Source organism: Conger conger, chromosome 15 (genome assembly GCF_963514075.1).
Source record: "Conger conger chromosome 15, fConCon1.1, whole genome shotgun sequence".
In the NCBI taxonomy this organism is placed as follows: Eukaryota; Metazoa; Chordata; class Actinopteri; order Anguilliformes; family Congridae; genus Conger; species Conger conger.
This window is the reverse complement of record NC_083774.1, coordinates 9,699,840-9,727,479: the sequence shown is the minus strand read 5'-3', so window position 1 is coordinate 9,727,479 and position 27,640 is coordinate 9,699,840. Positions and strand designations below refer to the sequence as shown.

At 40.3% G+C, this 27,640-nt stretch overlaps 2 protein-coding genes across 3 annotated transcripts in view; both read left to right on the top strand.

Annotated features, from left to right (window-relative positions):
• The window catches only part of tox3 (TOX high mobility group box family member 3), a 47,844-nt gene extending 38,155 nt beyond the window's left edge, over positions 1-9,689 (top strand). For both annotated transcript variants that reach the window (XM_061222320.1, XM_061222321.1), the window contains 4 exons: positions 6,008-6,271; positions 6,523-6,753; positions 6,884-6,964; positions 7,085-9,689. In XM_061222320.1, the coding sequence (XP_061078304.1) occupies positions 6,008-6,271; positions 6,523-6,753; positions 6,884-6,964; positions 7,085-7,846 (1,338 nt within the window). In that variant the 3' untranslated portion in view covers positions 7,847-9,689. The remainder of the gene's footprint in view (positions 1-6,007; positions 6,272-6,522; positions 6,754-6,883; positions 6,965-7,084) is intronic.
• Positions 9,690-12,314: 2,625 nt separating this feature from the next.
• The window catches only part of sall1a (spalt-like transcription factor 1a), a 244,029-nt gene continuing 228,703 nt past the window's right edge, over positions 12,315-27,640 (top strand). Inside the window, exons 1-2 of the mRNA XM_061222667.1 lie at positions 12,315-12,702; positions 14,491-14,654. Of these exons, the coding sequence (XP_061078651.1) occupies positions 14,569-14,654 (86 nt within the window). The 5' untranslated portion in view covers positions 12,315-12,702; positions 14,491-14,568. The remainder of the gene's footprint in view (positions 12,703-14,490; positions 14,655-27,640) is intronic.

The window sequence follows — 27,640 nt, the reverse complement described above, 5'->3', positions numbered from 1 at the left end:
CTTAATTCGACATACTAGCTTTTGAAATGGCAGTGTCTGCAACCTTTTTCAATAATTATAGTTGGAGATGCAGGAAAAGCAGCAGAAGGGATAGGAAGGACAAAATACAATTTGTAATTTAATGTGTATGTCGTATACCACTGCAAAGTCTGTATATAATGTGTGTAGTTTATGCAGCAATAATAAGGTAGGAATATAAAAGTAATACATTTGATTAAATCTCTTCACTACAATATTTAGTTTGCTGAATTATTAGTCTACATACTGAGAAGATGGTTACTATATCTTGATGGATCATATTCCTTGCTCATCAATGTAGCAACCAGTCTAATTCTGAGTGGAGATTTTGCACGATTGCAATCAGCATACTTGTGCTATTTTCAAATTACCTCTTTGTAGACGAATTGCCAAGTGCTGCAGTAATTCCTCTCCTCCTAATATGCAGCGTATGTTTTGCAAATTGGCTACAGATGCTCTCTGCTGCAAAGATCTCTTGGAAGCCCAGAATCTGGAGTCATTATTTTTTAATCTGCTTGCTTAACAAGCTCCTGACTTTCATTTTCCTCCCCAGCCTGTTAGATCTGCTGATTTTGTGATTTGGATTCATTTGTGGCCAGTACTATTAGAGGTAAAACTGTCACCATTGGTTTATCTTGATCCCACTTCATATGTATTTGATTAAATAACTCACACACACCTGCAGATGTTATTTTACAAAACCGTGTCTACTGGCCCTGATTTAGATCTTCTAAAATCCAGAGCTTTGTTTTTTTTTTGAAGAACAATGTGCAATTAAATATTATTTTAAAAGACCATGCTATTCTTTCGACAGTACGCAAGCAGACTGATGCTCATACAAAGTTTTAAATAATTCCTCATCAACATGAACATTAATATTAATAAGTACATTTTTATGTTATATATGTATGCATGCACTTATATTTCACTTGAGATGAGGTTAGTGTCTATCTGAAGCTGAATGCCTTGCATAATGCTATTTTTGTATTTCACTTTAGCTATATAACATGAATAGCATGTCACTGCTGTGTACCAATAACTTCCGCTGTTGCATCATACTGTATGCCTGATTGGGTATTCCCCAAACAGATACCATTTTAAGTACTATACAGACATATCACATATTCTTTTTGTGCTGAATTACTTTCCAGTCTCAAATGCTAATATTAATAAAGTAGTGCTTTCATTTCAAGTTGTCACTTTGCCAGCCTACATTATTTTCTGGTTGTGCTGGTTGTGCTACAAAACCAATACGTGAAATAGTGGTGAACATTGATTGACTTGCTACTAGCTTTCCCTGATTGTTTATTAGCTAAATGGATGGACTTGACTGGCATCCTCCCTAATTATGAGGGCGACATGGCTCAGGCAGTAAGAGCAGTCGTCTGGCAATCGGAGGGTTGCCGGTTTGATCCCCCGCCCGGGCAGTGTCAAAGTATCCCTGAGCAAGACACCTAACCCCTAAATGCTCCTGACAAGCTGGTCGGTACCTTGCATGGCAGCCAATCGCCGTTGGTGTGTGAGTGTGTGTATGAATGGGTAAATGAGAAGCATCAATTGTACAGCGCTTTGGATAAAGGCGCTATATAAATGCCAACCATTTACCATTTACCATTTACCATTTGTGAGACCCCATGCTGTAAATGTGACGATGTTGTCAGTGCCTTCCCCTGTCTTGCGGACCGCTGGGGAGCCACAATATGATCTTTGCTCCCATCTCAGTAGCTTTAGCTAGAGGCAGTGGAGCATTGCCAGACTCCTGCCTGGTCTGTGTGTGTAGGCTCCATGCCCGATCCATTGACAATGTGCCAACGATGATCCCGTTCCACTGGAGTCTTCTGCTGGGCTCGGTTGGGCTAATATGACTGGAGACTACTCTGTGGATATGATGGCTTGCCCTTTCCCACAATCAAGCTATTATATATTTAGCACTACAGAGCAGTACTAGACTAGCCCATGTTGAGTTATTCCATGGTGAAAATTGAGTCGAAAGGATATGGAGACATAATTCCACTGAGAATTTGCTTTTTAAATTTTCTCTACACATGAATGCAGGATTGTACTGGGTTGCAGTGGAGAAAGGGTTTTCTGAGTTGGCTCGGTGGTCCTGGTCCGGTCTTCATGCCTCAATCGACTCTGTTCCGACAGCATCCTGAGAGGGCATTGTTCTCCAGGTGGGCCCTCGGCCTACCCTCTCGTGAATCATCATCTGTGGCACATTGACTGATATGTGCAGGTAATGGGGTCAGCTTGCTACACAGGGACAAGCTGCAGGGCACAGTTGGAAGAAGAGGAAGTCGCTGGTATGCAGCCCTTTATAAACAGTTGGTGACTTCATGCAAGATTCCCAGGGCAGGCATCTTAATTTCATACACTGTCTTCACCAATCCTGCCGAGGTAGGAAACTGATCTCATGAGGGTGGCATGTTGACCCCGCCCACCAAACCCAGCTTGCTTATGTAATAGTTTTTTTTTTTTTAGTACTGAAGTTAAATCTTAGATGAAATCAAAGTCTACTGTATCATTGAAAGATAAAATATATTCTTTGAAGTCGTACACACTCTAAATGAATTTTATTGAAGGATTTTCCATCTGAGATATTAAGAAGAGCAGAATATGGATTATCAAGCAGTTAGGCAAGCACAGTTCTCTTCTGCTCTGCTCCAGCCTTGGCTGGAAATTTGCTGGAACCCGTCCACCTTGACAAGGAGCAGCTGGCTGACAGTGACCTCCTCACTATGTGTATAGCTGCTACTCAAGCACTATTGTGCTCCTGATTTATATTAGATTGGCTCATGGCATTGTGCAGAAAACCAAATCTTGGCTCCAAGAAAAAAAAAATCCCTGTAAAGGTTTTGGTCACTTAGCTTATTTTTCATTAAATAAATAAATGGGGGGGGGGGGGAGAAATCCTGTTTTCTTGCAGGTTTTCTGTTTAGATAATCATCTGGAAGGTGACAGCAGAGAGGACAGAGCGTCTCTGTGAAAGTGGAAAATATGTGCTTTTAAAAACCTTTTCTGCACACTTTTCTGTTATCTCTAGTCCAAGCTGAGTAGCATTGACATCAGTTGTACATCAATTTCAGAAATAGGATTTCCCCCCCCCCCTCCTTTTCTTTATTTTTTTGTGTGACCAGACAGCTATTGTGACATATTGGGTCAGTCAGAAATGAAAGATATTCATGCAAGCATGCAGTACTTGTAATGAAGTCTGAGCCTGACCCTCTGTATGATTGATTCTGTAATTTAGTTTTCTCAGCCAGTGTTTGAAATGAAATGAAATCATGTTGAACAAGTTTTAAATACCCACAGTGCACCAGGAGAAATGGGTGAAGGATGGGGAAGGGGAGGGGCGCACTTCATCTTGAGCAGGGAAGGACGAAAAAGGGTCGGGGGAGTGAGGTGAAAGAAGGAGAGGAGAAAAAAAAGGAATGAGATTATGTTTGAGCAAAAGACAAACTATAAAATGAGAGATGTCTGCTGAGGGAGAAGGAGCAGTGTGTCCACATTCTGTTATACGTTCTCTAGCACTGAAATGTTTTTCCCCATATTTCTTTTAAGCACCGAAATGGTGCTCCTGTTTAAAAGCATAGTAAAGGAATTATGTGTAGGGGACTGATAAACTATCTTTAATAGGACTGACCTTTCATGCTGGTGAAAGTAACTGGGGGATTCGTCTTCATAATTACCATATAGATGATTTTATTCCACTCCTGCAATGAAACATTTCCAAGAGCACTGTTGCTGATTGAATAGAAATTGAACTTGTTAGCATTCTATTCAGCCGGTTATAGCTTACACTGCGCTGGCGTTAATAAATTCTCCACCTCCCCAAATTCCGCTTCCAATATCTGCAGGAACAGACCTTAGGCTCTTCAACGAGATTCTGGCCTTGGTACATTTGATTGACTCATTGAATTCTCATTCCAGTTGGCCTGTATTAGCTTTTGCGTGTTATGGTGTCAAGCTGTTTTCACAGCTTTGTTGCATCTCACATTTGCTTTGCAACTCCGATGTAGGGGGAGAGCGGCTATATGGAGTTTATGTAATTACACATTTCTGAAACGGGCTGACAAGATGGCTGCATTTATGGAATCACTTTTCATATTGACTTTTTTTTAGTGGGTGGCTGCAAACTTTGCTTCTGGTGGAATGCTGTAAAGTAAACACATTTGGGGCTGCAATTCTATCACAGATTTTGGCAAGTAAACACAGAATTTGGAGGAGTCCTGAGCAAACTCCACGTGAAGCAGTCCACATGCCCACAGGGGCGGGGGCCACCTTTCACAGCGGGGGAGGCACGTGACCGCTAAGCCACTCAGATGCCACTTCTTTACACCTACATTCCACATACCTTTGCACAGTGCCCCTCCTCTTTAAAAAACATACAGTACAGCCTCTGTGAGCTTCGTGTTTCTGTTTCACCAGATGAGACTCCGTTAGCCTCGGTGCATGACCCTGAAACCTTCCTCCATGTCCGTTCATCCTTTAATGTATTACTTAATTCAACAAATGTAATGGCTGGCTCACAACCAGCCCAATACCGAATGCCAGTTTTCCAGAATCCTTTTTAATAATAACCCCCATTCCACTGAAATAAGGAATCGAGCTGCCCCAGGTTTTATATTGCTACAGCGCTCTCCTGTTTTTAACAGTATTCATTTGCATAGTGTATGAGGCTGGAGTTGATTTTGTCAGCATCAGTTTAAAGTTCTATTTGCTGTTACTGTAGAAAAGAATGTCCTTGTCTTGATGGATTATCATAAAGAGATAAAAAAAAAAAACATTGTTACTGCTTATTTACTAATTTACCCCTCTTTTTTTAAATAGCATAATTCATTGAGGAGTCTCTGGTGTCATTTCTTTGAATCAGATAATTAAATATCAGTCATTTCATATTGTTTGCATTTCACACTTGAAATTAAACTGGGATGCGTTACGCTATCAAAGCAAGCAGTGTGATGGAGGCAGTCAGTGATGTTATTGGCTTGTAAATGTGTGTCTGGCAAGTGACAGATATCACAGATATCAAACGGGCTGGAAATGTGATTTTTGTATTTGAAAAGGTGTGCACCGAATATTGTATGAAAAAAGGACATCATGAGGTCTTTTCAATAAAGGCAGGCGCGCGCATTCTTGACATTGTGTTGATGTTGAAAGAGATTGAGTTTGTGCTGCTGAATGCCAGATGGATGTGCTGAGGGAGAACAAATCACCTTTTTGTTGTGCTCACTATTCCTTGTCAGCATTTGTGCCCCCTTGATCCGTCTTCCCACTGAAAGACTGGCAGCAGCAGTAATTTCACTTTCAGCACAATCAATGCCACCATCTCCCCTCACTTTCCATAAAAGCTTTTGAAGACTGAAATGTTTCATCAGGAGCGTTTATGTAAAATAATATCACACGGCAGCTGGCTGCCTAATAACTTTCTGCCATATTTTGTATTGGCCTCTATAAAGGAGAGTCTCCATAGGTATCCTGTTCCTGCATAACAATTTCAATATCAAAAGGAGTCAAATTGAATAGATTTACATGTAAGTCAGTAATGTTAGGTTTTATTTTTTTATTTTTTTGAGGCCAAAACAATATTTGCAGGGTTTGACCAATAGTCTAAGAGGTCTATAATATTGGAACACTCTTAAGCTGGTAAGATGCAGGCGGAGACTATTATCATTCATATTCTTACATACATTTGACACTAATTAAAATGTGTGGAAGATGTAATTAACATCCAACATGTGCCAAACCTGACTAGTCAATGAAATTAGTTTAAGAGGGCTTACATGACTACAAACATCTTCTGTGACAGAAGATTCATATTCAAGAATAGTTGGAGATGGGTACTAACCTCTCAGATGCAATGCCTGTGCTATAACAGTTGGGTCTGTGTTCTGATGTAGTCATTTAGATTAGCTAGCTGTGGCACTTATTTTAATTCCATGGCTTTTTACAGTGATTTCCCCCTTCTCCCTCCTTCCTTCTGCTACAGAACACTGGTCAGGCCCATCTTCGACAGTATCACCCCAACCCTTCTATGGTCATGAGGTCCATTATCAACATGAGCAACCCTTCTGCCATGATGTCACGAAACCAGCTGACTACAATCAACCAATCCCAGCTAAATGCTCAACTGGGCTTAAACCTAAGTGGACCAAATATCCCTCACACCTCACCGTCACCTCCCGCTAGCAAGTCTGCCACGCCTTCCCCATCGAGCTCAATCAATGAAGAAGACCAGGATGATGGCAACAGGGTGAGTGTGTGCACGCTGACTTGTGTGTATAAACAACACAGGCATGGCTTGACAAAATGTGTCAAAACTGAGACATCTTATGCAGACAAAATAGGCTTGTTGTGGTTCCGCATTTTGTGTACCTCATTGATATTTTCCATTTACTTAATACATCTCTATCTCAGTTAATATGTAATGGTACAGTTGAGACAAGCTCTTGCCACAATGGTCATGATTGGATGATTTGTTAAACGTGACGGTTTGCTCTGCAGCAGGTGATTGGAGAGAAGCGGCCTGCTCCAGACGCTGCTAAAAAGCCCAAGACGCCCAAAAAGAAGAAAAAGAAAGACCCCAACGAGCCGCAGAAGCCCGTCTCCGCCTACGCCCTGTTCTTCAGAGACACCCAGGCCGCCATCAAGGGCCAGAACCCCAACGCCACCTTCGGAGAGGTCTCCAAAATAGTAGCGTCCATGTGGGATGGCCTTGGAGAAGAACAGAAGCAGGTAATATACTGTAACAACACTACACTCACTGTGCCCATTATGATTGTTGTTTTTTCAACACATTTTGTGAACTGAGTTCTTTTATATGTAAAATAAACTGTATGCAAACGTATCCTTTGTGTTAATGCAGGTCTACAAGAGCAAGACAGAAGCGGCTAAGAAGGACTACTTAAAAGCCCTTGCTGCATACCGTGCCAGTCTGGTATCAAAGGTAAGTCTCTTTTACATGTGTTAAACACAGGAGAGATCTTCACTCTGTTGATTTTGTGTGAGTTATCCTGTATGTGCAAGGCAGAGACTGAAGGCCGCTCTCCCCTTCCCTTCCTGCCAGGCGGCCGCTGAGTCCGCAGAGGCCCAGACTATCCGGTCGGTTCAGCAGACGCTGGCCTCCACCAACCTGTCTCCCTCGCTGATCCTGAACTCTCCGCTGGCCCAGCACGCCTCCATGTCCGCGGCCGCCCAGGCCCTGCAGCAGGCCCTGCCCCGGGCCATCGCCCCCAAGCCCCTGCAGATGAGGCTCCCGGGGGGCCAGATCGTCACCTCGGTGACGGTGGCCAATCAGGGCATGCCCTCCAGCGTGCCCTCGCAGCTGATGGGTCAGATGGGCGGGGGCGGGGCCGGGCAGATGAGCCCGCCCATGCAGCCCCCGCCCACGCAGCAGCAGCAGCACCAGATGCAGCAGCAGCACATGCAGCACCACCAGATGCAGCAGCAGCAGCTGCATCACCAGCAGATCCAGCAGCAGATGCAGCAGCAGCACTTCCAGCAGCATCTGCAGCAACAGCTGCAGCAACACCACCTGCAGCAGCAGCAGCAGCAGCAAATGCAGCAACAGCACATGCAGCTGCAGCACATGCAGATGCAGCAACTGCACCAACAACAGATTCAGCAGCTCCAGCAGCAGCAGCAGCAGCAGCAACAGCAGCAGCATCAGTCGCAGTGTTCCCCGCCCCAGCATTCCCCAGCAACACCGCAGTCCGTGGGAGGATCCGCCTCCATGGGCAGCCCCCAGCCCACCTCCCAGCAACACCACCAGTCCCAAATACAGGCACATGCCCACGCCCAGGTCATGTCCCAAGTCAGTATCTACTGAGCCAAAATCTATTCAAAGAAAATGAATATAATAAAAAAAAAAAAGCATCACTCCCGGGTTGCTTTTCTACGTTGCACTTAAGAAGTGTGTAAGAATCGTTTTAAAAGGAACTGTCCACTGTTTCTGATGAATATGCAGAAAGGAATGCATAAAGGGACAACTCTGAGAAGAATTCTGTCTATAAAATAGGCTGTGTTATGAAAAACAGCAAAGACTGAGTGCCCATTGTTTGTTTGTTTGTTGTTTTTTCCTCTAAATTTCTCTCAGTCTTGAGCTGAACACTGACGGGCGTGTAATTGAAATGGTACGCTGTAATATTTGCAATGAGATGTCCTGTTCTTGTCGAATGGCAAAGCTTTATTTATGATGGTATTGCTTCATTAATGGACAGAATGAACAGATTGGGACAGCAGCACCTCAGCATAGAAGACCTGCCTGTGTTTTATCTCGAAGGAGCCCTTTTAAATCAAGGCTAATGCAAGGACTCGATTGACAACAATGGCAGCCAGGCTCAATTCCGATGCGTATGGGCATTTCTTCAGAGGCCAGTATATTGTGAAAATGTAATCTTTTCTCCTCTTTTCCCCCAACATTCCAACAGATTATACTGCTTAATTATTGCCAATGAGAAGTACAATTTCATTTTGTACAGCGTTTTCAGATACCAGAGTGCATTCACCATGGAAAGTCTGACCAGATCTTGAGTTGGACTAGAACTTCAGTCACATGGTCTGTTTGATGGAGGAACTAAAGGGCGAAGATAAAGGGAAAAAAAACAAAAAAACAGACTTCATGTAATTTTACATCAAAACTGTAATAATAATCTGTGTGTATGTCTGGCGGGGAGAGAAAATCAAATCAGTTCTGCTATCAGAAAAATATATTTGAAAATGGAAAATAATGGCACTCCAACAAAAATGATCACACTTTTGTATTCATGTACTATATTTACCTCAGACATTTAACAGGCCCATAAATTATGTCCCTATTTTCTTTTTTGTATTTTGCGTTGAAAGCAAATATTTTATGGTAAGTATAAATTACTTCAATTTTGATGATTTGAAGCTTAATGTACTTTTTATCCTGTCCCTAAACTACGAGAAAACAGATATAGCAGAACCATTTCCTTGCACTGTCAAAGCCAATTACAAAGGTGTGGGAGTATTTTGTGCCAGCTGTAGATAAATCTGTAAAAAATTAAAAGAGAAAAAGATGTACATCTTTCATATCACATGTTGTTAAGTTTTCATGTGTGAAGCTTTAATTAAAACATTGGTAAGATAACCTGTGGATCTGACGCTGCATAGTGAATTTCTGCTTTTTTATACTTTTTATGCATTACAGTAGCTGCAATTCAGTTGTTTGTATTCTGCTTGGAGAAAAAAAAATCACACGCTTTTTACATCTGTCTTTAGAATAAATGCATTCACTATAAAATGCAAATTGTTTTGAGCTCTTAATAGGCAAATTAATTTAATACTGTAGCTTGGTTGTACTGGAAAAAATAGGGAAAGCACATTCTTTGTTTAATATACCACACCAAGACTTGTATTTAGTATTCTATTTTTGTGTTTCCTTGTTTGCAATCAAGAATAACTGTGACCTGTAATTTAAGGAATCGGTTCATTGAAATGTTAAAGATTCTTAAAAAGTACTTTTGCTTGACAAGACATTACAAGGGAAGGGGGTTAATGGCAACAACAAAGGCCTCTTATGTTTTGTTCTGTTTCCTAGTTTTTAACAACCAAAGTCATGTTAATTTGAGTGTGATAAATAGTGCTCCAACTGGACAGGGTCAGCATGTAACTGATATTTGTCTCAATAACAATTCCATTTTCATTCATCAGCGCTTCAATTTCTTTGACTCTTTCTTACTGACGTTGTGTCTGAACGGCCCTGGTCTCAGCACATCCTCCAGGTGTTTCATTCTCACTGGAAAATGGCGAGTGGGGGAGGGAAGGGACGGCAAACACTTATTATCATAAATCCACAATAAGTGTGTAGCAGCTGGACATGTGCTTCTGGTTGGGAGGGAAAAAAAAGCACAACATAAAGCTAAAATTGGTGAGAAAAATATTCTACCAAGCGTATGAACATGAAGAATTTTAGACTGTGTTTTGAAATTCATTTATTTTTAAAATGTATTCAGATTTGGAACAAAAGCTGCAGCAGTAATGATTTCCTTTTCAGTTCATTGTGGCTGCAATTCCCATTTCTCCTGCATGATTAATTGCAGCATCTGTCCTGTCAGAATCTGCTCTGAAGTGGTCTGTTGGAAAACTGCAAATAAGCACTGGCAAAATTCTTAAACCGCTTATGATAAAATGAAAATTAGAAACAGCAAGTCTTGTGCATGACCTGAATCTTAATGTTGGATTGGGTGTCCATGGCTACCAAACACAAGATTTAAAAATGCAATAACAAGGCTCTGGGAAATGGAATTTTATTGTTCCAAACAGATTTATGGTGAGAGATATTAATAATCCATGCTGATTTTTTTTTTTTTTTTTAACCCCACAAACCACATCATACAGGGGTTACTATAACCAAATATTTAACAGGGAGATGATTCATTTTGTGATGTTTAATGAAGGCTATGGAGGTACGCAAAACCCCCCCCCCCCAAAACAGATTACATACAGCATATCAGCAGCTGAAAATTATTTCATTAATATAACCTCAAATGAATATTGAATGGTTTGCATTGTTCTATTGAACATAGCAGTACACTTTCCATTCTAATTCCTGTTATACTGAATTCAGTTTACTACATTTCACATTCCAAATACATTGCTGGGCAAATACATTTGTGCGCATCGGTGTTTGTTGCAAATGTAGGAGCAGAAGCCATAAATAATTCCACACTCAAAATGTATGCAAGACTATTTTTTGACATTCATATTCCTATCATATCTGAATCGGTGTTATTGTATCACCCAAATAATCTGTATAATCCACCCGAAGTTAGCCATTTTCTCATTTCTGGTCAAGTGCGTTGCAGTGTATGGGAGACTGGAGGAGTCTGTTGTGAAAGCTGTTTTCGTGGCTCAACATGGTGCTGCATTTTCTCGCTCACTGCACAGATACAATGTAGTCGCAACAATAACCCTACTGCTGTTGACCCGCATTGCTAAACCATGTGGCAGGTTCACTGTCACAGAAGAAAATCTACCACATTTCCTCATCTTTAATTAACATGGGCCCTTTACAAAGCACATGCAGATGAGTCCATGGCTCTCAACACCTGCTCCTGCTGGGAGGATTGCAGACTTCCCAATAAGCTTGTTTGCCTTTTTGTCTGCGTCAGCTTTTTTGACCCATGCTAACCCCACAAAACAGGTGGAACACTGCAATGGTAATACAGTAGCCATATTGTAATGCAGGAACATGGTAATAAAAAATATCTATATCCAAGGATAATGAATCCCACAGCCATTATTGTGGATTCTCATTGTAGTTGACAGAAATTGATTCTGTGGGGAAATAAATATATTGACAGTTAAGGGATGCTACACTGCCAAGATTTCTTACTTGATGTTTTGCAAATGACCATGCCATGTTGCCATGGCTATTTTATAACAGCTGAGCCTCTTTTGTGTGAGCTGAGTTATGAATATTTGTGGAAGCACCATCAACACATAATATAAAATAAGAAAAATAACATAATTTGGGTATGTTGGTCACAGATTCTAAGGTTTTACAATATACAAATTTGTTCCACTTTGACACAACAAGCCCAAATGTCTTCTAAGTCTTTTTGAAAAGGGTGCTTTTGGAATAAATGTGTACATAAATAAGGATATATTGCAGATTAAATGATCAGGCCCATATTTGCCTGACAGGAGAGGAAGGCAACCCTTGCCTGGAGGCAAGTACAAAACCGCTACAAATGGTTAGAGTCAAGTCTGAGATTTGCCTATAAAATCTTTCATCACTTATTTATGTGAAATTCATATATTGACTGCCCTTTCCCCTCAAAGCACTGATAAATGATGTATTTAAACCAGACTACAAACTGCACATATTTAAAAGATAAAACTTTTATTATTATTATTATTATTATTATTATTATTATTATTATTATTATTATTATTATCATCATTACTTTATATTCTGTATTAGCCTATTTATATCTAGTGTCCTATTGTTATGAATTCGTTTTTAATAGGAGGTTGTCCGTATATTTTAGACAAAAAAAGAATATTAAGGTTAACATGCTCCAGTGATAGCTTTTTAGATGTAAAGATGAAATCTATTGAATAATAAAGGGTACACACGCACAGTACTTATAATATCGACTCTAGTGCGACATCAATGGCTACAAATATTTAAACGGCTTATCCCTTAGTATAACTACATAAATAAATAAAAATTGATAAGTTGCAGGCAATTATTTGTAGTTCACAGTTTAGCATGCTCAAAATTAAGGCCTACTCAAAAAGCACTGAACCTTAGTGTGTGAGCGAGTGTGGTTTGTGCTGGGCAGGTTAGTAAGGGAGACTGCCAGTACTGCTGCCTTGTGGCAAAAAGTTGTGTCATGATTAGGGCTATACGAACATTATAAACCAAAGTGGCCCGCGTGTAAACAATTTTGCTTGCTTGCAAGATCTACTTGTTTGTTTTATCAAGCGGAAGGTCATATTTGCGCAGGAAAAAGATATATGCCATATTCGTTTCCAACAATACAACGTTAATTTGACACTCAGAGGGCCATGGGGTATGTGTGAACAAAATGGCAGGGAATTAACATGCATGTTGGACACGAATGGAAGATCTGTTTGTTGAACTTTGGAAGACGACTGTTTGTGGGCCGCCCTGAGACCAAGCAACGATAGCTACGCAATGCAGTTGAAACGGTGGGTGCTATGCTATTATTTTATTGTTTTGTTCTGGTGTTTTTCAACTACGTCACTAGTATAACGTCCAACAACGCGATTGCTTGGTTGTTGGTTGTCCAGTTGTGGCCTGTGTAACAGCGAAGTTTAATTTGTACTTCCTCAGTTTATACATATTGTATACGCAATTTTTGTAATGCGGGTTTCAGTTGAATCTGTGCAGCTTTCATGCATTGTTTTTAACTGGATCAAATAAGCATGAACCGTTTTGTATGTAGCTAATATTTCAGCAAACGATAAGCTTATTGAGTAAGCCTTATCTATGTCTCCCTAAAGATTATGGAACTTACTCTGTAGTCAATTCCTTTTTAATTAGTTTACTGTAACATGTTTTTTGCTGACTGGTAGCTTTCTTTAAAATATTCATGGTTTGCCCAATGAGTAAAATGAAGGTGCAGTCTACTTTAATTTTAATATACAGTCTGCTGCAGTCATTACAATGACTTTAACCAGGAACAGTCTACCTGTATGTCACTTTCTCGAAGGAAACTGACTGCCTCTGGTTATACAGTGCTTCATTATCTGTGATTGGCTCCGATATATACAAGAAAACCAAACCAATTGGTTTGGAAAAGCAAAGACACCCAGTTTGGAAAAATAATGTGAATGTTTGTGCTTTGGGAGCCTTACATTACCGTGCACTAAGTGGAGTAGGGTGTACTTGTTCTTAACCCCTTCCCCCATCCCCAGGTACTGTAGTTCTTACTTCATGAGGATTTAGAACCTTGACAGGAGCCAATGATGCCTTTTTATTGCACTTGGACATTTCTGTACCAGCAAACTTTACCTTTACAAAATAGCCTAAGTTTAAGGCTGTTAGTGTGGCAATTCATAAGTGTATTGCCATTGAACCACTACTACTAATACTGTTCTCATTGTTATTTTCATTATGTTTTTATTGGAGTAAGTGATGTTATTTCAACAAACGCTATGCCTCCTGGTGCTTTATTACTGTGGCAAATAATTATAGTTAAAGGATACTTTTCATTGATGCTTTTAGTGCGTTTTACATTTAAAAACACATTTTTTTCTGTTAGGCAGAAATATAGAGGCACCACTCTATCTGGCCTGTTTCCATTCACTACTAGATTTTATTTTTTTAAGGAGCCTTATGGGACAGTATTGGAGCTGAAAATCAGGGAATGTCTTCATAGCTGAGTTCTGAACAGAACTGCTGCAGTTATTAATGCCAAGGGGGATTATTTCACAAAGCTTCATGCTAGCTATGCAGGATTTTATGGTGATGCATGTAATATCAGATCAGCATTTTTCTGTCAAATGTTGACACCCTTAATTTGAAACCTTTTATTTTAGTTTGTTGTTTATTGAATTTGAATTTGTCATCAGTTTTGTTTTTGGCAGTGATTGATTACTTAATGACTTTCAGCCAAGTCAAAGTAGCTGTTTTCTGAAACTGTAAAGCAGTTTTCTTAATACCTAGGCAATTCCACGCCAACTGGCATTACCGCTGCAGGATATTTCAGTGGTAAAGTTCTATACAGCTACATAAGAGACTCACGGATGCTTGTATTAGGCTACCCTCAGGACGAAATAACTGTTATTCGTCTCTGTTATGTTGCTGTACTGGGCTACACCACCCAAATATCCAGCAGTTGTAACATCTCTTACTGTAGAATTGCCCACCTATGTTTCTATTCTCATTGATTTTGGAATGAGAATTCTTAACTGTATTGCTACTCTTGCCTTCCTTGTCTTGACTAATGTGAATATCCTCTGAAATGCATTCAGGAGGACTGCAGTAAATGCAGCTGGTACAGATGGCTTCAGGCACACAATCAACCAGAGGAGGTGTTGTTGCAGGATGACATGGGAAAGGCCTTGCCAGGAGAAACCCACCATCCCTGGGTGGCCATACGCCCAACTGTGCTGAATGCAGTAGGACTACAGGCAAGGTACAATTCTAGTACACACTCTCGGGTGTCAGTGCACCAAGGGCTAATGCTTGGGTCCCCCAACCAGGATTCTAGGTTGACATGATAACTTCATACAGAACTAATAAGCAGTGGCCTAGACCATAAGCTGTCTTCTCTCACATTTCAGAGGATTGAGTAAGTAAGTGGTAAGTCTTGATTTAGCATGATGCATTTCACTCTCCCCTTGACTCCACTTCTTGTCTCTGCTGTGAACGGCCTAACTTTTCTGCAGTCAGTTGAAGTGCAGTTTGTTTGGAAATGTGTCAAGAGCGATGCAGGTCACGGCCTCTCTTTGTGGAAAAAATATTTTTTTATTTTGTTCTCCTTGTCATTTAAATCCTTCTACTGCAGTCAGAGCAAAGCCTTAGCTGACCACTTTAAAACCTTTTTTTTTTTTTGCAAACTTTCAGCAAAGGTTAGGGCAGCACACAGCAACTGGATCAAATTCCTTAAGTACAGTCAGGGATACTTTAAACAGTCTTCAGTGTTCCCCTTAAAAGGTCATTGAGCAAATGTTAAACTCCAGCCGATGCACAAAAGAGTCGTCTGACAATAGAAATGAAACTTTTCAGACAAGAGGGCTACTGACACACAGCCTCAGGAATAGACACCATTCTGTAATGATTTAACTCCAATTTAATTCAAACTCTCAGAATGCTAACAAGAAAGGAGAAAGAAAACAGCACTGATAATATTTAGTTTGGGTATCCACTAGAGAGAGCGACATTAAGACTTGCCCCTGTGTGCAACCATTTTATTTCTTTTCATTTAGATTCTGTACACAGCTTTCTGTTTGCACAGACATATTTTATTTTCTAATGGCACTGCAAGCTGTCAGTGATTCAAGATGTTTCTGTATTGAGATGGAACACTATCCAGGGGTTTGAAAAATGTCCTCATATCAAGCCGTGGCATCTGACAAGCTGAAATTTCTTTCTGAAATTTGCTGCTTTGCCTGTGTCTATTTTTCCCCATATTGTTATGATCCATTTCCCTTCATTGGTCTTCAATAAGCTTTGTATTCTTTGCAGATCCCTACTCTGAAATTGCTTTCTATTGCAACTTACTTAGCCCATTAATGTAAGCTATTACTGAGCTCACATGTTTCTATGGCAACAAAACTGATAAAGTGCACCAGGAGACCAAAATGATAGATTGCATGTGCATGCTGTGTCATATCCAATTAACTCAAATTGACTGTATACCACATTATGCCACTGCTCTGAGGAAGATCAATAAATATGGACAGAGCCCAACAAGGTTCTCCCTGTGTTTTTCTCCATCCAGTGTGGGGAAGCGGAGACAGATCATGCTACTGTGATGTGTTCTCGCAGCTAAAGGGGGCAGGTGCTGCATAGACACCATTCAGACTTGGCCTATTCAGTCCAAAACTCTTCTAACGCTCAATTCATGCATAGCAAAACACCATCTGCTCCCGTTTCGCCTCAAGCAATCACAGCTGACCAAAAAAAAAAAAGAAAAAGCACGACAACAGCTGTTGCGAAACAAAAGGCAAACAAAGGAGTTAGGGGAAGGTTAGACGCTGTTTGGTGTGTAAAAATTATTACGTGAATCTGGTGATCAAAACTGCTGGGTTTCAGATGTTCCGAGGTTAAAGGAAAAATAAATTAAATGTACAATATTGGGCAAAGGGACAGGGTTATACACTCAACATTTAATCCGTCTGTCAGTGACGAGACACAAAACCCCAATAGGTCAGTTGATAATAAATGGCTGGAAATGCAGGCTACCTACAATCACCTCAGCTCTTTCTCCTTGGCGGGGTGGGGGGGAGAAAATTAATGAGGCACTCGCAAATCAAATGGAAACAGTCTTGACTTTAGGTTAATGGGGAGAAAGCTGGCTTTAACCCTATAAACTGACAAGTTTTCCCAAAAAGAACCCTGCGGGAGAAGCAGGGGAAAATCCCGGGTTTGTTTAAGGATTTAGCGAGTGTGTTCACTTGTGGGACTGGCAATTAAACAGAACGTGATAACAGTGTAAACCTGTCACATGCGTGTATACTCCAATGCCTTTTAGAAAGGGAACACACACACACACACCTACGATAAGGAATATGCAAATGACGGTTTCTCAAGTAATATATGGACACACGTGTAGTTATATTATGTAAAACAAAAACCCAGTAATGTGCATGTAAAAAAAACGTGGTACGATGGCAAGACGATTAAAAATGTGCGTTATGTAAAAACGTATGGCTTAAGGCTGTCTTTTAAAAATAATAAAAAATGGCAGTAAAGCCTCCTGCATTAGCGTATAGGACATTAGGACCGCCAGAGGTCCCCTGTGTTACTCTGCTCTCTCACATTGTTGAACTGCAGTGTGATTTGCATCATCCCCACTCTTCTGGGGGGACGACCCCCCATCTAATGTCGGGCTGCTGACCTGCAGGCAGGGTGATCAGGAGGTGTCATAGACTCCCAACAGCTTGCGTGCCTTCAGATCCGGGCTGCCCTGGCAGACTGCACTCTCTGTTGTTTCTCATGAACATTAGTGCCTCCGTGGCCTGGCCACCACCCACAACGACAATTACTACCACAGCGCTGTCTGTGGGATGGGACAACTTCTTTAGTCATGCAGCCGCTGCCCACTGGCTGTCCGGAGGCCTGAGTGTTATTCCACGTTTATGTTTCAACAAGATGGCTAGTGCCTTTGTTCTCATTTTTACACGTTTTTGAAAGCATCTAGAGGAAGTGTGACATCACTTTTTCTCCTCTTATCCCAGATTCTGTTGGTCAGATTATTATTGCATCTTCCATGTCACAAACTATAAATTGTGAAATATTTATTTCTTCCACAGAATGTGAAATATTTAGTTCTTCGTCAGAATGTTAAATATTTATTTCTGTGTGTGTTTTTGGGATTTTCACAGGATATTTCTTTGGCTAGGTCTTTGGCCTCTCTTGCAAACTGTTTTCATTCTTTCCCATTCAAACGATGGTTTATTTATTTATTTATTTTTTAAATCTCTGCAGAGTTAATTTCCTTTTAATGCTTGCATCATTAATAATGAGCTTGATAAGGTGTAATTGGATATGCTGCCTCCGGTTTCATAACCAGCATGGTTGACTAGCGCACATTTTTGTAGTTATACATGGTATTTCTTGTTTTTTTGTTGTTGTACTGTAACCATTTGTCTTTGCTGTGGTATTGGTAGCCAGAGATGAGGGGAGAAGAGAACATGCCATGATCCAGTTTTTATTCGGTTTAATTTGTTTGTGAAATCCAGCACAACCCCCCCCCCCACCTCCTCCCCAGTATAATGTGCTTAACGCAGAGACCAGAATTCATTATTTCTTTGCCGGGAGGGTCAGTCACTCTTGAGGAGAACAAGTGTGGGTTGTGTTTCTGTCAAAAGAGGTTTAGTGCTTGACCTGAGAATTCATTCAGAGCTCAGAGTGATCCATTGTTTGTACTTTCTCATTGTTTGTACATTAGAGGAGAGGAGAGGAGAGGGGCCGGGGAAGGGGAGAGAGGCTGGGGAGTTTATGTGCCTGTGGACAGTACAGAGCTTTCCACACCTTCTCCTCCGTCATTTACATGCACACAAAAACGCATAGATAGCCATTCAAATGTGTTTCTTCCCCAGCATGAGCCAGTCAAATAAACACAGCCTTTACTGTACATCCAAATTGAGCTCTCGCCAAAATACCTCAGCCTTTCCAAAAATATTCAGTAGCTCTGATTTTATGTGTCTACAGGTATGTACATTACTCACATTACTATCACTTTTTATCAGGGTTCAAATGTTATAGCAAGCCCATGTGTATAAATGTAGATGTTATGTGTGGTTTACGGTATACTCTAGTGCAGGATTTGGCTGGGGAAGTTAGCCCAGAACAGCTACTGTTGTCGCAGTGAAAGGAAAAATAACATTAACAAAAATCTTCAAAAAATATTTTTAGGCACTAAAAATATCTTCTGACGCATCCACTTTCTGCATGAAAAAGACCTAAGCAAGAACACTGCGAGTGAGTTACTTCACTGATCCTGGCTTGAAATGCACACGTTTTTTCAAGTTTTATATATGCAGCCTTTGCTTACATGAAAAGGTGGAACAAATAGGGCAAACATATTGACCAGCATATTGAATTACAGCTCAATGGATTTGTTCAGAGTGGACAACAATGGTTTGTTTTATACAATGCTGATGAAATTGATTCAACATAAAAATGTCATTATGGCAAGTTTTACTTGCGCTCAAATGAATAATAAGAACACAAGCTATGGCATACATGTTTAAATATATGTGAATATCACATTTGTTCTTTTATTTCCCAGACATCCTGCTGATTTTATCCCCAATGCCCAAATGAAGATGGAGCTTGTAAGACCTATATTTGCACGTGTGCCCGCCTGGGTCTATTGCTTCTTGTATTTGTGCAATTAATATTAGGAAATGATAGGCCTTTAAAAATATATACTGCAGACTATTGTGTAATCAGGCACCCATATCTGTAGTGCTGAATAATGGGTTTCATAAAGAAAAAAGTAACGTAATGGGAACTCCTGTGGGTATGTGTATGAAGCACTTGCGTTCCTCAAATTTGGGGTTGTAATGATTACATAGTACAGTAATACTAAAAGTATGTTGGCATGATGAGCATTTGAGGCCAATATCCATGTTGAAGCCTTTTTGATTTTTATAGGAAAAGTACCGTATAATGGAATGCAATATTTCTACAGTATGGTCACAGCCTTATGTTTGTTGGTATTATGAACTGACACAACATCTTACCCAACAGTGATGTTATGTGTGCACACACCCACACGTGCATACCGTGGTAGTGCTGGAACACTGCTGTGAATTAGGTTGTTTGTACATGTATAACTTTATAACATTAGCATTGTAAGATTATTTTGGTAAGCCTATCGTTTGGTGTATGTCTCTGACTACTTTTTTTTTTTTCTTTTTTTTTTTTTTTCTTCCCAACCCCCCTCCCCCCTCCCCCCTCAGCCTCATAATGGCTTCCTTGACTGTCATTGTCACTGTCATCTGGTCATCATGTTGACAAACACAATAACAGACCCCAAAGGCAATTAAAAGCCAAGAAACAAGGCTATATACAGAAAGCTTCCTTTAACCTGCACTAATGAAGCAAATACACCGGATTAATCAGAAAGAGCTGAGCCAACTTTCCAATTACTTTTGTTCCCCTAAAATGGAGGGAATTTGTATAACAAGGGATGTAATTCCTACTTGGATCACCCAATATGGATGCAAAAAACCCTCAAATTTCACCTCCTAGTCATTGTTTTATTTCAAATCCAGTGTGCTAGAGTCCAGAGCCAGAAATTGTACCACTGTCCAAATACTTACAAACAACACTGTCCTGCACATTGATTTGTCAAAGTGTGGTTTGTTGCTTGAACGGAATGATCTCCTTTCTTCATTGTATATAGTTTTACTTCTACCCCCTTCCTTATGCAATGACCTCCGACTTGGGACAGTCAATTAGTAAGTGCCGGGACGATCGATGCTGTCTCTGTTTAATTAGACCCTCACAGCGAAGTGATTTTTAATACCCGTTCGCCTTAGTACTTTAGAAGCTTTAGATCTTTTTAGTGTCCACATCATATATAAGAGCTAGTGAACTGCAGGTAAACAGTGTGAAGTATGGCGGGGATTGGCACTCTGTGCTTTGGGGATGTTACATACAAACACTTCAATGCAGCTTGAAGCAGTTTAATCAGAATGTGATTCAAATCTGTCTTTTGCTTCCGTGTAATTCCGGGAGGAGGTTAGTCTATTCATCATATTGGCCCTAATTTGCTATTTTTGTGTTCATAATCTATTCCAGTATCATCAATCAGTGTTGCATTGACAGAGTCTATTCCCCCACTTACTGTACTTGCATTTCCAAAGCCCTCCATATACTGAAGGACACATCTTCTCCTACATCTCTCCAATCAGAATTGTGGGCTTCCTCCCTATGGAAACGGATACAGTATGCTTGATATTATTTATACATTGTATCTTTAATGCTGTTTTTAGTCTGGAGGTTTGGAACCAGCGTTACATTTAGAATGGCCACAGAATGCATGACGGCCCCTATGTTATACTACTCAGGGTAAGCGTCACTACCTAGAGTGATTTTCTTTTTATACGTCCCATTTGAACACGGAATTATTGTATCGCCAACAGTTATGTGGGTGAAGAAAAAAAAAAATCTTTATATACACAGGAGATGCATATGGTTTTACATCTGAGTGATTATTTTCTTTATTGCCACATTGGATTCAGATATTTGTTATATTCAAGTAGAATGAGGCTCCATGAAGCCCATAATGGTTGGTACTATAATGTGCTGTTAATAATAATCACCGAATCAATAAAAACATCAAAAGATTTGGCCGCCATGGGACAACATTAAATGGGGAGGAGGTGTAATTGGTTTGACTGTGTGAGTCACTGATTACACACAGCACTGAGCCTCCATCAGTTTGGAGGCGCGCAAAACCTCACTTTCCGATCACTATTGTTCAGAATCTGAGCTGCATGGTATTCATGTATATGTAACCACATGTATTAATCATCAGGCATTTGCTGAAGGATGTGTTAATTGTCACTGAATTATTTACTCTCCTCATTTGAAATGATCACACTCTACTGTTACTGTTTTAGCACCATTATGCTTTGCAAAGGCATGCTTTATTATAAACCTCGAGTTATATCATACCATTAGTTATTTAAGGATGTATTTTTAAGCGAGTGTAGAATACGGCCTTTATCAGAACTGGAGGGTCTTTTGAGTGCCAACACTGTTTCATGTTAATGTCCGACTCTGAATCAAGCAAATTATTCACTACCCATTCTGCAGTGTTGAAATGTGAAAGAAAATTCAACTGACGCTAGATGAGATGAGAATTTGTGCTGACCTTTATTTAGCTAAGAGCTTAGGGTACTTTGCAGAATTACACATTAAATAGAGTTTCTTTATGAAAAGGTCAAGCTTCTGAAATATCAGGCTTTGCATTTTTGCCAAAAGTGGTAGACCACATGCTGATCTTGCGTCAGGGAAATGCAGAAAATAGACTATATCGGGAGATTTTGCTCTCCTGAAACACGGCGCCTCACTGTGTTTACATGCAATTTACATGCGGCAGTGTGTTTTCTACAGTTATCATACGCCATTGTTGTCTTTCAAATCTCCGGGTATTGCGATGACACCGGTTTTTCCAGTATTCAGTGCATCAGTCATACTGTTCCTGTAAGAATAGACATCTGAAGGAACCTGATAACAGTGTTTTCAGCAGCATGAAAAGCAAATGACTGTAGTTATTTGGGTAGTTCAGAATTCCAGAGACAAGGGCAAATGAGAGGAACGATGCTCCTGAGGCTCAGTGCTGTACTGCAGTTGTGTGTTTATTTCCTGTTTTCCGGCTTCACGACAGCTGCATTCGATCATATTCATTTCCTCTGAGGGTCAATTAATGTATTGTGGGGGTCACCGGGAGTTGTGGGAGTTGTAGTGTGAGCTTTAAGTTGAAGTAATGCAGACACCATAACAAATGCAGTATTCATTGACCTGGGACAGATACACTTTCCTACACTTCCTATGTTTACGTTTATTATTTTAATTCAGCAAATGTGTGACTATTTTTGTTTGATGGCTGGATGATTTAAGCCTAAATCCACAGATGCACTCCGAATAAGAGTCATGAAATGTGTTTTATTGGTTATTCCAACATAATTGGCCTGAAATAAATGTATCTTCCATTTCATGACCGCTTATCTGCATTTGGTAACATGCAGTTCTCAGAAAAGATATGCTGTTGGGTATATCTTAAATATTATAGGTATATTACAGCAGTAAGTGCTTGTAAATTATAATGTTTGTGAGGATTAAATCATAGTGATTTGTTTTTCATTTTAAAAGGTTATCCCATCTGAATATACCGCATTGGCCTTTACTATACTAAACATACATATATCTAAAACATACATTTTGATGGTCCTGGCAGCTGTTGATCATAAGGTCACAAATTCATGCAGAGACTGGTTTTGAATAAACTTTACTTTACCATTGTCTATCTGACCTACTGATCTGGTGCATGGTCTCACAATATTCCCTCCGCATTTCTTCATAGAAATTGAGAGACGCACAGGTGTGTACATATTATGAAATGTGTGTGTGTTCATACCTTCATGTTTAAGCACCCTCACACCTCATCTTTGCTCTTGAAACTCGTCTGCTGCTCAGCTTTGACGTTATTTGTGCAAATTGTGCTGGTAGAGATGAGGCTTGCTGTCCGTTTTTATTTTCTGTTGGCCAATTACAAAGGCTCTTGTGACAGACGGAGCCGTCAGAATGAGGTGATTGGACTCAGGGTGAATTGCCTGTACTTTGATAATGGTTTAGAACACCATTTGTCATGTGTACACCCCAGTGAATGGTCATAAAACCATGTTATATTGCTCCCTGTCAAAGTTGATGTCCTAGGTATTTCATCGTATACAGTGGTTGGGGAAAAAAGCTGTCACTGCATCAGTTGTGTTGTGGCGATTATGTATCACCTCTTATGGTGAGCAACAAATATAAGCAGTCTTCCTTTACAGAATTTGCAGCTCGGAGGCCTTTAGACTGTGGAAAATATTTTGAAGGTATTTGGGTGATGAAGATGTGGTGTTCTCTAAAGTGCTCATTTTTTTCTGCACAATATGTAGTATGCGGTATGTATCATGTTTTGTAATAAAGAATTGAATGCACATGGGAGATAGTTAATGTTTAATGACATTTGGTATATAATGGTAATGTAAACTTGGTGTTATAAATCTCCTCCACAGAAAGAAAAACATTTATGTTGCTGTCATAAGTGATAAAGTAGTGTAGCCGTTCAAAATCCTTTACAAAGTTTTTCAGTGTTATAAATCATTTATCTGGCCTTGGACTCCAAAACACCCTTGTAGACGTTAGCAGTAAATATACAGTTAATGAATCTTTGGAGAAATTCCTGTTTAAGATGTTAGTTGCAAGATTTACAGCCAACTGAGAGAACTGGGTCTGTTGCTAATGCTATACCATGCCAGACTTTCAGTCCAATGTTCTCCAGATACAAGATATTATGTTTCTCAATGGTACAATCAATACATCACGCTGCATCTCAAATGTAGTCTCAGACTGCATGGCAGAAATCGCTTTAAAAGAAAAGGTCACAAATACTTTAAAATTCATTGCGGCAATAAAAAGGAGCAGATCTTTATATGTTATGTGCAGTCTCTCCCTCCCACTCTCTTAGATTTGGTGATTCACTGCAGTGATTCTGAAAAAGATTTTCATTCCGTGATTTTAATTTTCTGTTTTCAGTGTAATAAAAACTGACATGAGTCTGCCTCAGGCAGAGACGTCTAATGAGAAAATGAAATTAGTTTTTCAGTTGGCTGATCAGAAACATTGTATATTTAACAAGCATTTATTTGAGGTGTGTGTGTGTGTAGCGGGTGGGGAGGGGGTGTATTGCCAACTGTTCGAAGTAAAAACCAAAATGGGTATTATGCAGTACTTCAGTGCAAAGCTCTTTCCTCAATTGATGACTGTATATCCTAGAGCTGGGGTGTGACCCAATTAACGGTACACTTTCCCTGTCCTTCCATGAGCTTTGGTGATTGTATTTTAAATTAATTGATTGGAGGTGGTTGTCAGTTTGTGGCCACAGTTACGATAAGATGTACCATAAGACCTTGGACTCATAATCTCAGTAATATTTAGAGTATACAGTACATTTCTGCTATATTGGTCTCTCCTCTGGGTCTGCAAGCACCTGTGGTTGCTTGTGAGACTAAAACAAAATTAATTGGTAATTGTGTTCTATTGTAGACTGGAGTTGGTTAACTTTGATCCTTTTTGGAATTTGACAAAGAGACATTGCCTGCCACCACTTTGTCTCCTGTTATTGATGTAATTCTTAGAGGGATTAGACTGCACACATTATTTTTATTTCATTGATGACTTCCCGCTGTCCTTTGTGCTCATTTCATTGTGTGTACCATATTAATATACTTTATTATGCCCATGTAATTTTCATTCTTTGAATGTCCTGTTGTTACTGGAAGATATTGCAGACATTTTCAGTAGCTGTAGCTTTTATTTCAGAGTGCTGATCTTCTCTGGATAAATGAGAGCGCAAAAGTAAAATAAATAAATCCATGCCTCCTTTCTCACGCTGCCATTTTTGGATCTAATTTGTCATCAGCCAGAACAAAGGATAGAGAACTTGTTTATTACTGTTCTTTTCACGCCTTTTCTCTTTTGTTCTCCTGGGGACAACCTGCTGTGATAACATTTGTTTAATAAAAACTCGCTCTGTCTGTGTTGGCATGCAGAGACATTTAATTAATACAATTGCATTTACAGACAATGCTGAATGTGTAGCAAGACAGCCAGAAGAATGAACAGATTCCAGTTTTAAAATGTCAATGAGTGCACGCTCCCTCGATGTCAGCTCTCTGCGCATACCACACAATGTGTGAGGTGAGCGGGTACAACGCTTATGGAGACGGCAATTAATCAGTATGGGGGGGGGGGGGTGTGTGTTCTGTAGAACAGAACGGCAGCACCCATCCCTGTTGGGAGCACATGAAGGGCAACGTGGATGATTTTCAAAAGAATGTGCTGGGAGCTCTTACGCAAGCTCAACTTACAGTCACTTGTCAATTCTCTCTTGTGCTGAAGTGCCGATTAGTCATTGGCGTATCTTTCCTGGATCAAGCTCTGTGACAGTTGACATGTCCTCAGAGGTAATGTGTTGAATATTAGGTCAGGAGGCGAGCATCTACTTTCAGCATGGCACAAATCTATATGTGCTTCCTTATTTTGTCATTGCTGCTTGGGCTTCTGATGGTCTGTTGGCAAGATAGAACATCCGGAACTTCAGTCACTACAAAACTGTTTATAGGACTAGCGTGATTAATTTCCTATCTCCGTATTTTACTTGACTCAGTTTTCGAATACCCAGTCGCATCCGTTAGTTTTGGAGAGAGCCTGTTGCTACATGCAGAAGTGAATGGCTCTACTGCTTCCTTCTTCCACTTTGCAGTCCACCTCCTGGCCCAGAACTTATTTGTGGCTAATTTTGAAATGCCTAGCAGAAATGCTAAGACTGTTTTATTAGAATGTGATGTAATTTTAATCTTACCACACAGACTACCAGACAGACCACCACACTCATATTTGTTGAATTTGGCACCCGCCTTGGGGTTGGACATGTACAATTCCCTCCCTAATTTTAAATGTCCAATTATCTGCAACCACAGCCGCATCCATGTGCGAACCCCATTGCCGTTTGAAGAGTGTAGACACCCGCGGTCTCCTCCAAAAACACGCGCTGTGACGGGCAGCGTCTTCTCACTCCGCGGGCTTTCAGCTAAGGTAGCGCAGTATAGAGTCAGAGGAAGACTTCACATTCCACGTTAGCAAGCAGTCCATGGGCGCCCGATAGACCAGCAGGTTTTGCTGAAGAACAATGAAATGTGCCAACCAGGCAGTCCGTTATTCAAATATTTTAAATGTAGCCCATTGAATAAATGTGAATCATCTTTATTTCACAGGGAACCTTTGACTCTTTCCCCTGTGGAACTACCACCTCTTTATTAAAGGGGCAGCTTCATAATTTTCAGGGTGAGGAATGCCAAGTTAGAAATATTAATCATATCTCTTTGACCTGACTCCAGGCAGTTTAGCTGCTGGTTCAGTGGTACTTTTCTGGGCAGCTGGCAGGACTGCGTTCGTTATGCTGGTTGCAGTTTCCATGGATTTGGGCTCCTTTCAGAATTGTATCTCCTGAAAAAACTGCTGTGCTTTTCTGCAAGCAAGGGAAAAAGCCAACAGGCCCTACTGCAGACTGTCTTCTGCATAGCTTCATCATATTCCAAGTAAAAACTTCCATCATAAACTCCATTTTCTACATGCCTGGACTCTGTGTCATTCTGGCTTTTCCCCCTTTCTTTCTGAAACTGTAGCAGTGCTGCTTTTGCCTCTGCAGCTTGGCAATAGTGGTCCTTCTGTATGTTGTCATGGTTACGTATGGAAATAATTCTAGGTTTGGAATTGTGTTAAGATGATGCAAGCTGTAAAAATGTTCAGGAAATGCGTGGTTGAAGAGAAATCCGGATTTATTGTGATGTTCTGTCATTCAGTCCTGTCGTTTAACTACAGCAGCAACTACTGCCTGTAAATAAGTTGTTTTTGTTAAACCATATGGCACATTTTGTCCTTAAACAAGACAGGCTGTCAGATGAAGAAATAAGGATTTGCTCTGGAGTGCAGTGATCGCTCTGGCCCTACCGTCTCGCACAGAAAGGCTGGAGAGGTACTAGACTTGGTGAATAGATGGAGTAACACTATCTACATAATATAGGCTGCTGTCTTTGTTGGTCACTGTATACTGTATAAAACAAACAAAAAAAGTGTGAAACAACAGCTACACATTGCTTTATTGTTGAAATGCAGCATAAATCAAGTATGTTGTTCCTCGATTCATTAGTTTATGGGTCATATTTACTAAGGGATTGTGACTGCTTTTCCATCACAAAAACAGCTGCTACAAGGTTGCAATATCTGCGTCGTGTTTACTAAACAGTCGCAATGGGGCAAAATTGGCACGATGATTTTGTGGGGGTTACATCACTGCGACTTTCCTTTTGACGCATACTCGGGTGTGTTCATGCATATGTGTACCTGGAGTGAACATGCTAAAACGGGGTGGTGATTAAGTAAATTAGGCCAATTAAGTACTCTGTCTAATTTACTAAAGTATGAATTAATTACGACTCTTGTGTTTGCGTGTGGGATTTTAGAAAGGGATTTTCCACCTGTTCTATCCGTCTCTTTCTCGTTTGGTATGCCACCTAACATCATGCGATCTTTTCTTTACGTCCTCTACAGTTGGTTTTATACCGAATCAATTTTTTTTGTATGCGCTCTCTCCAAATTGCCGTTGTATTC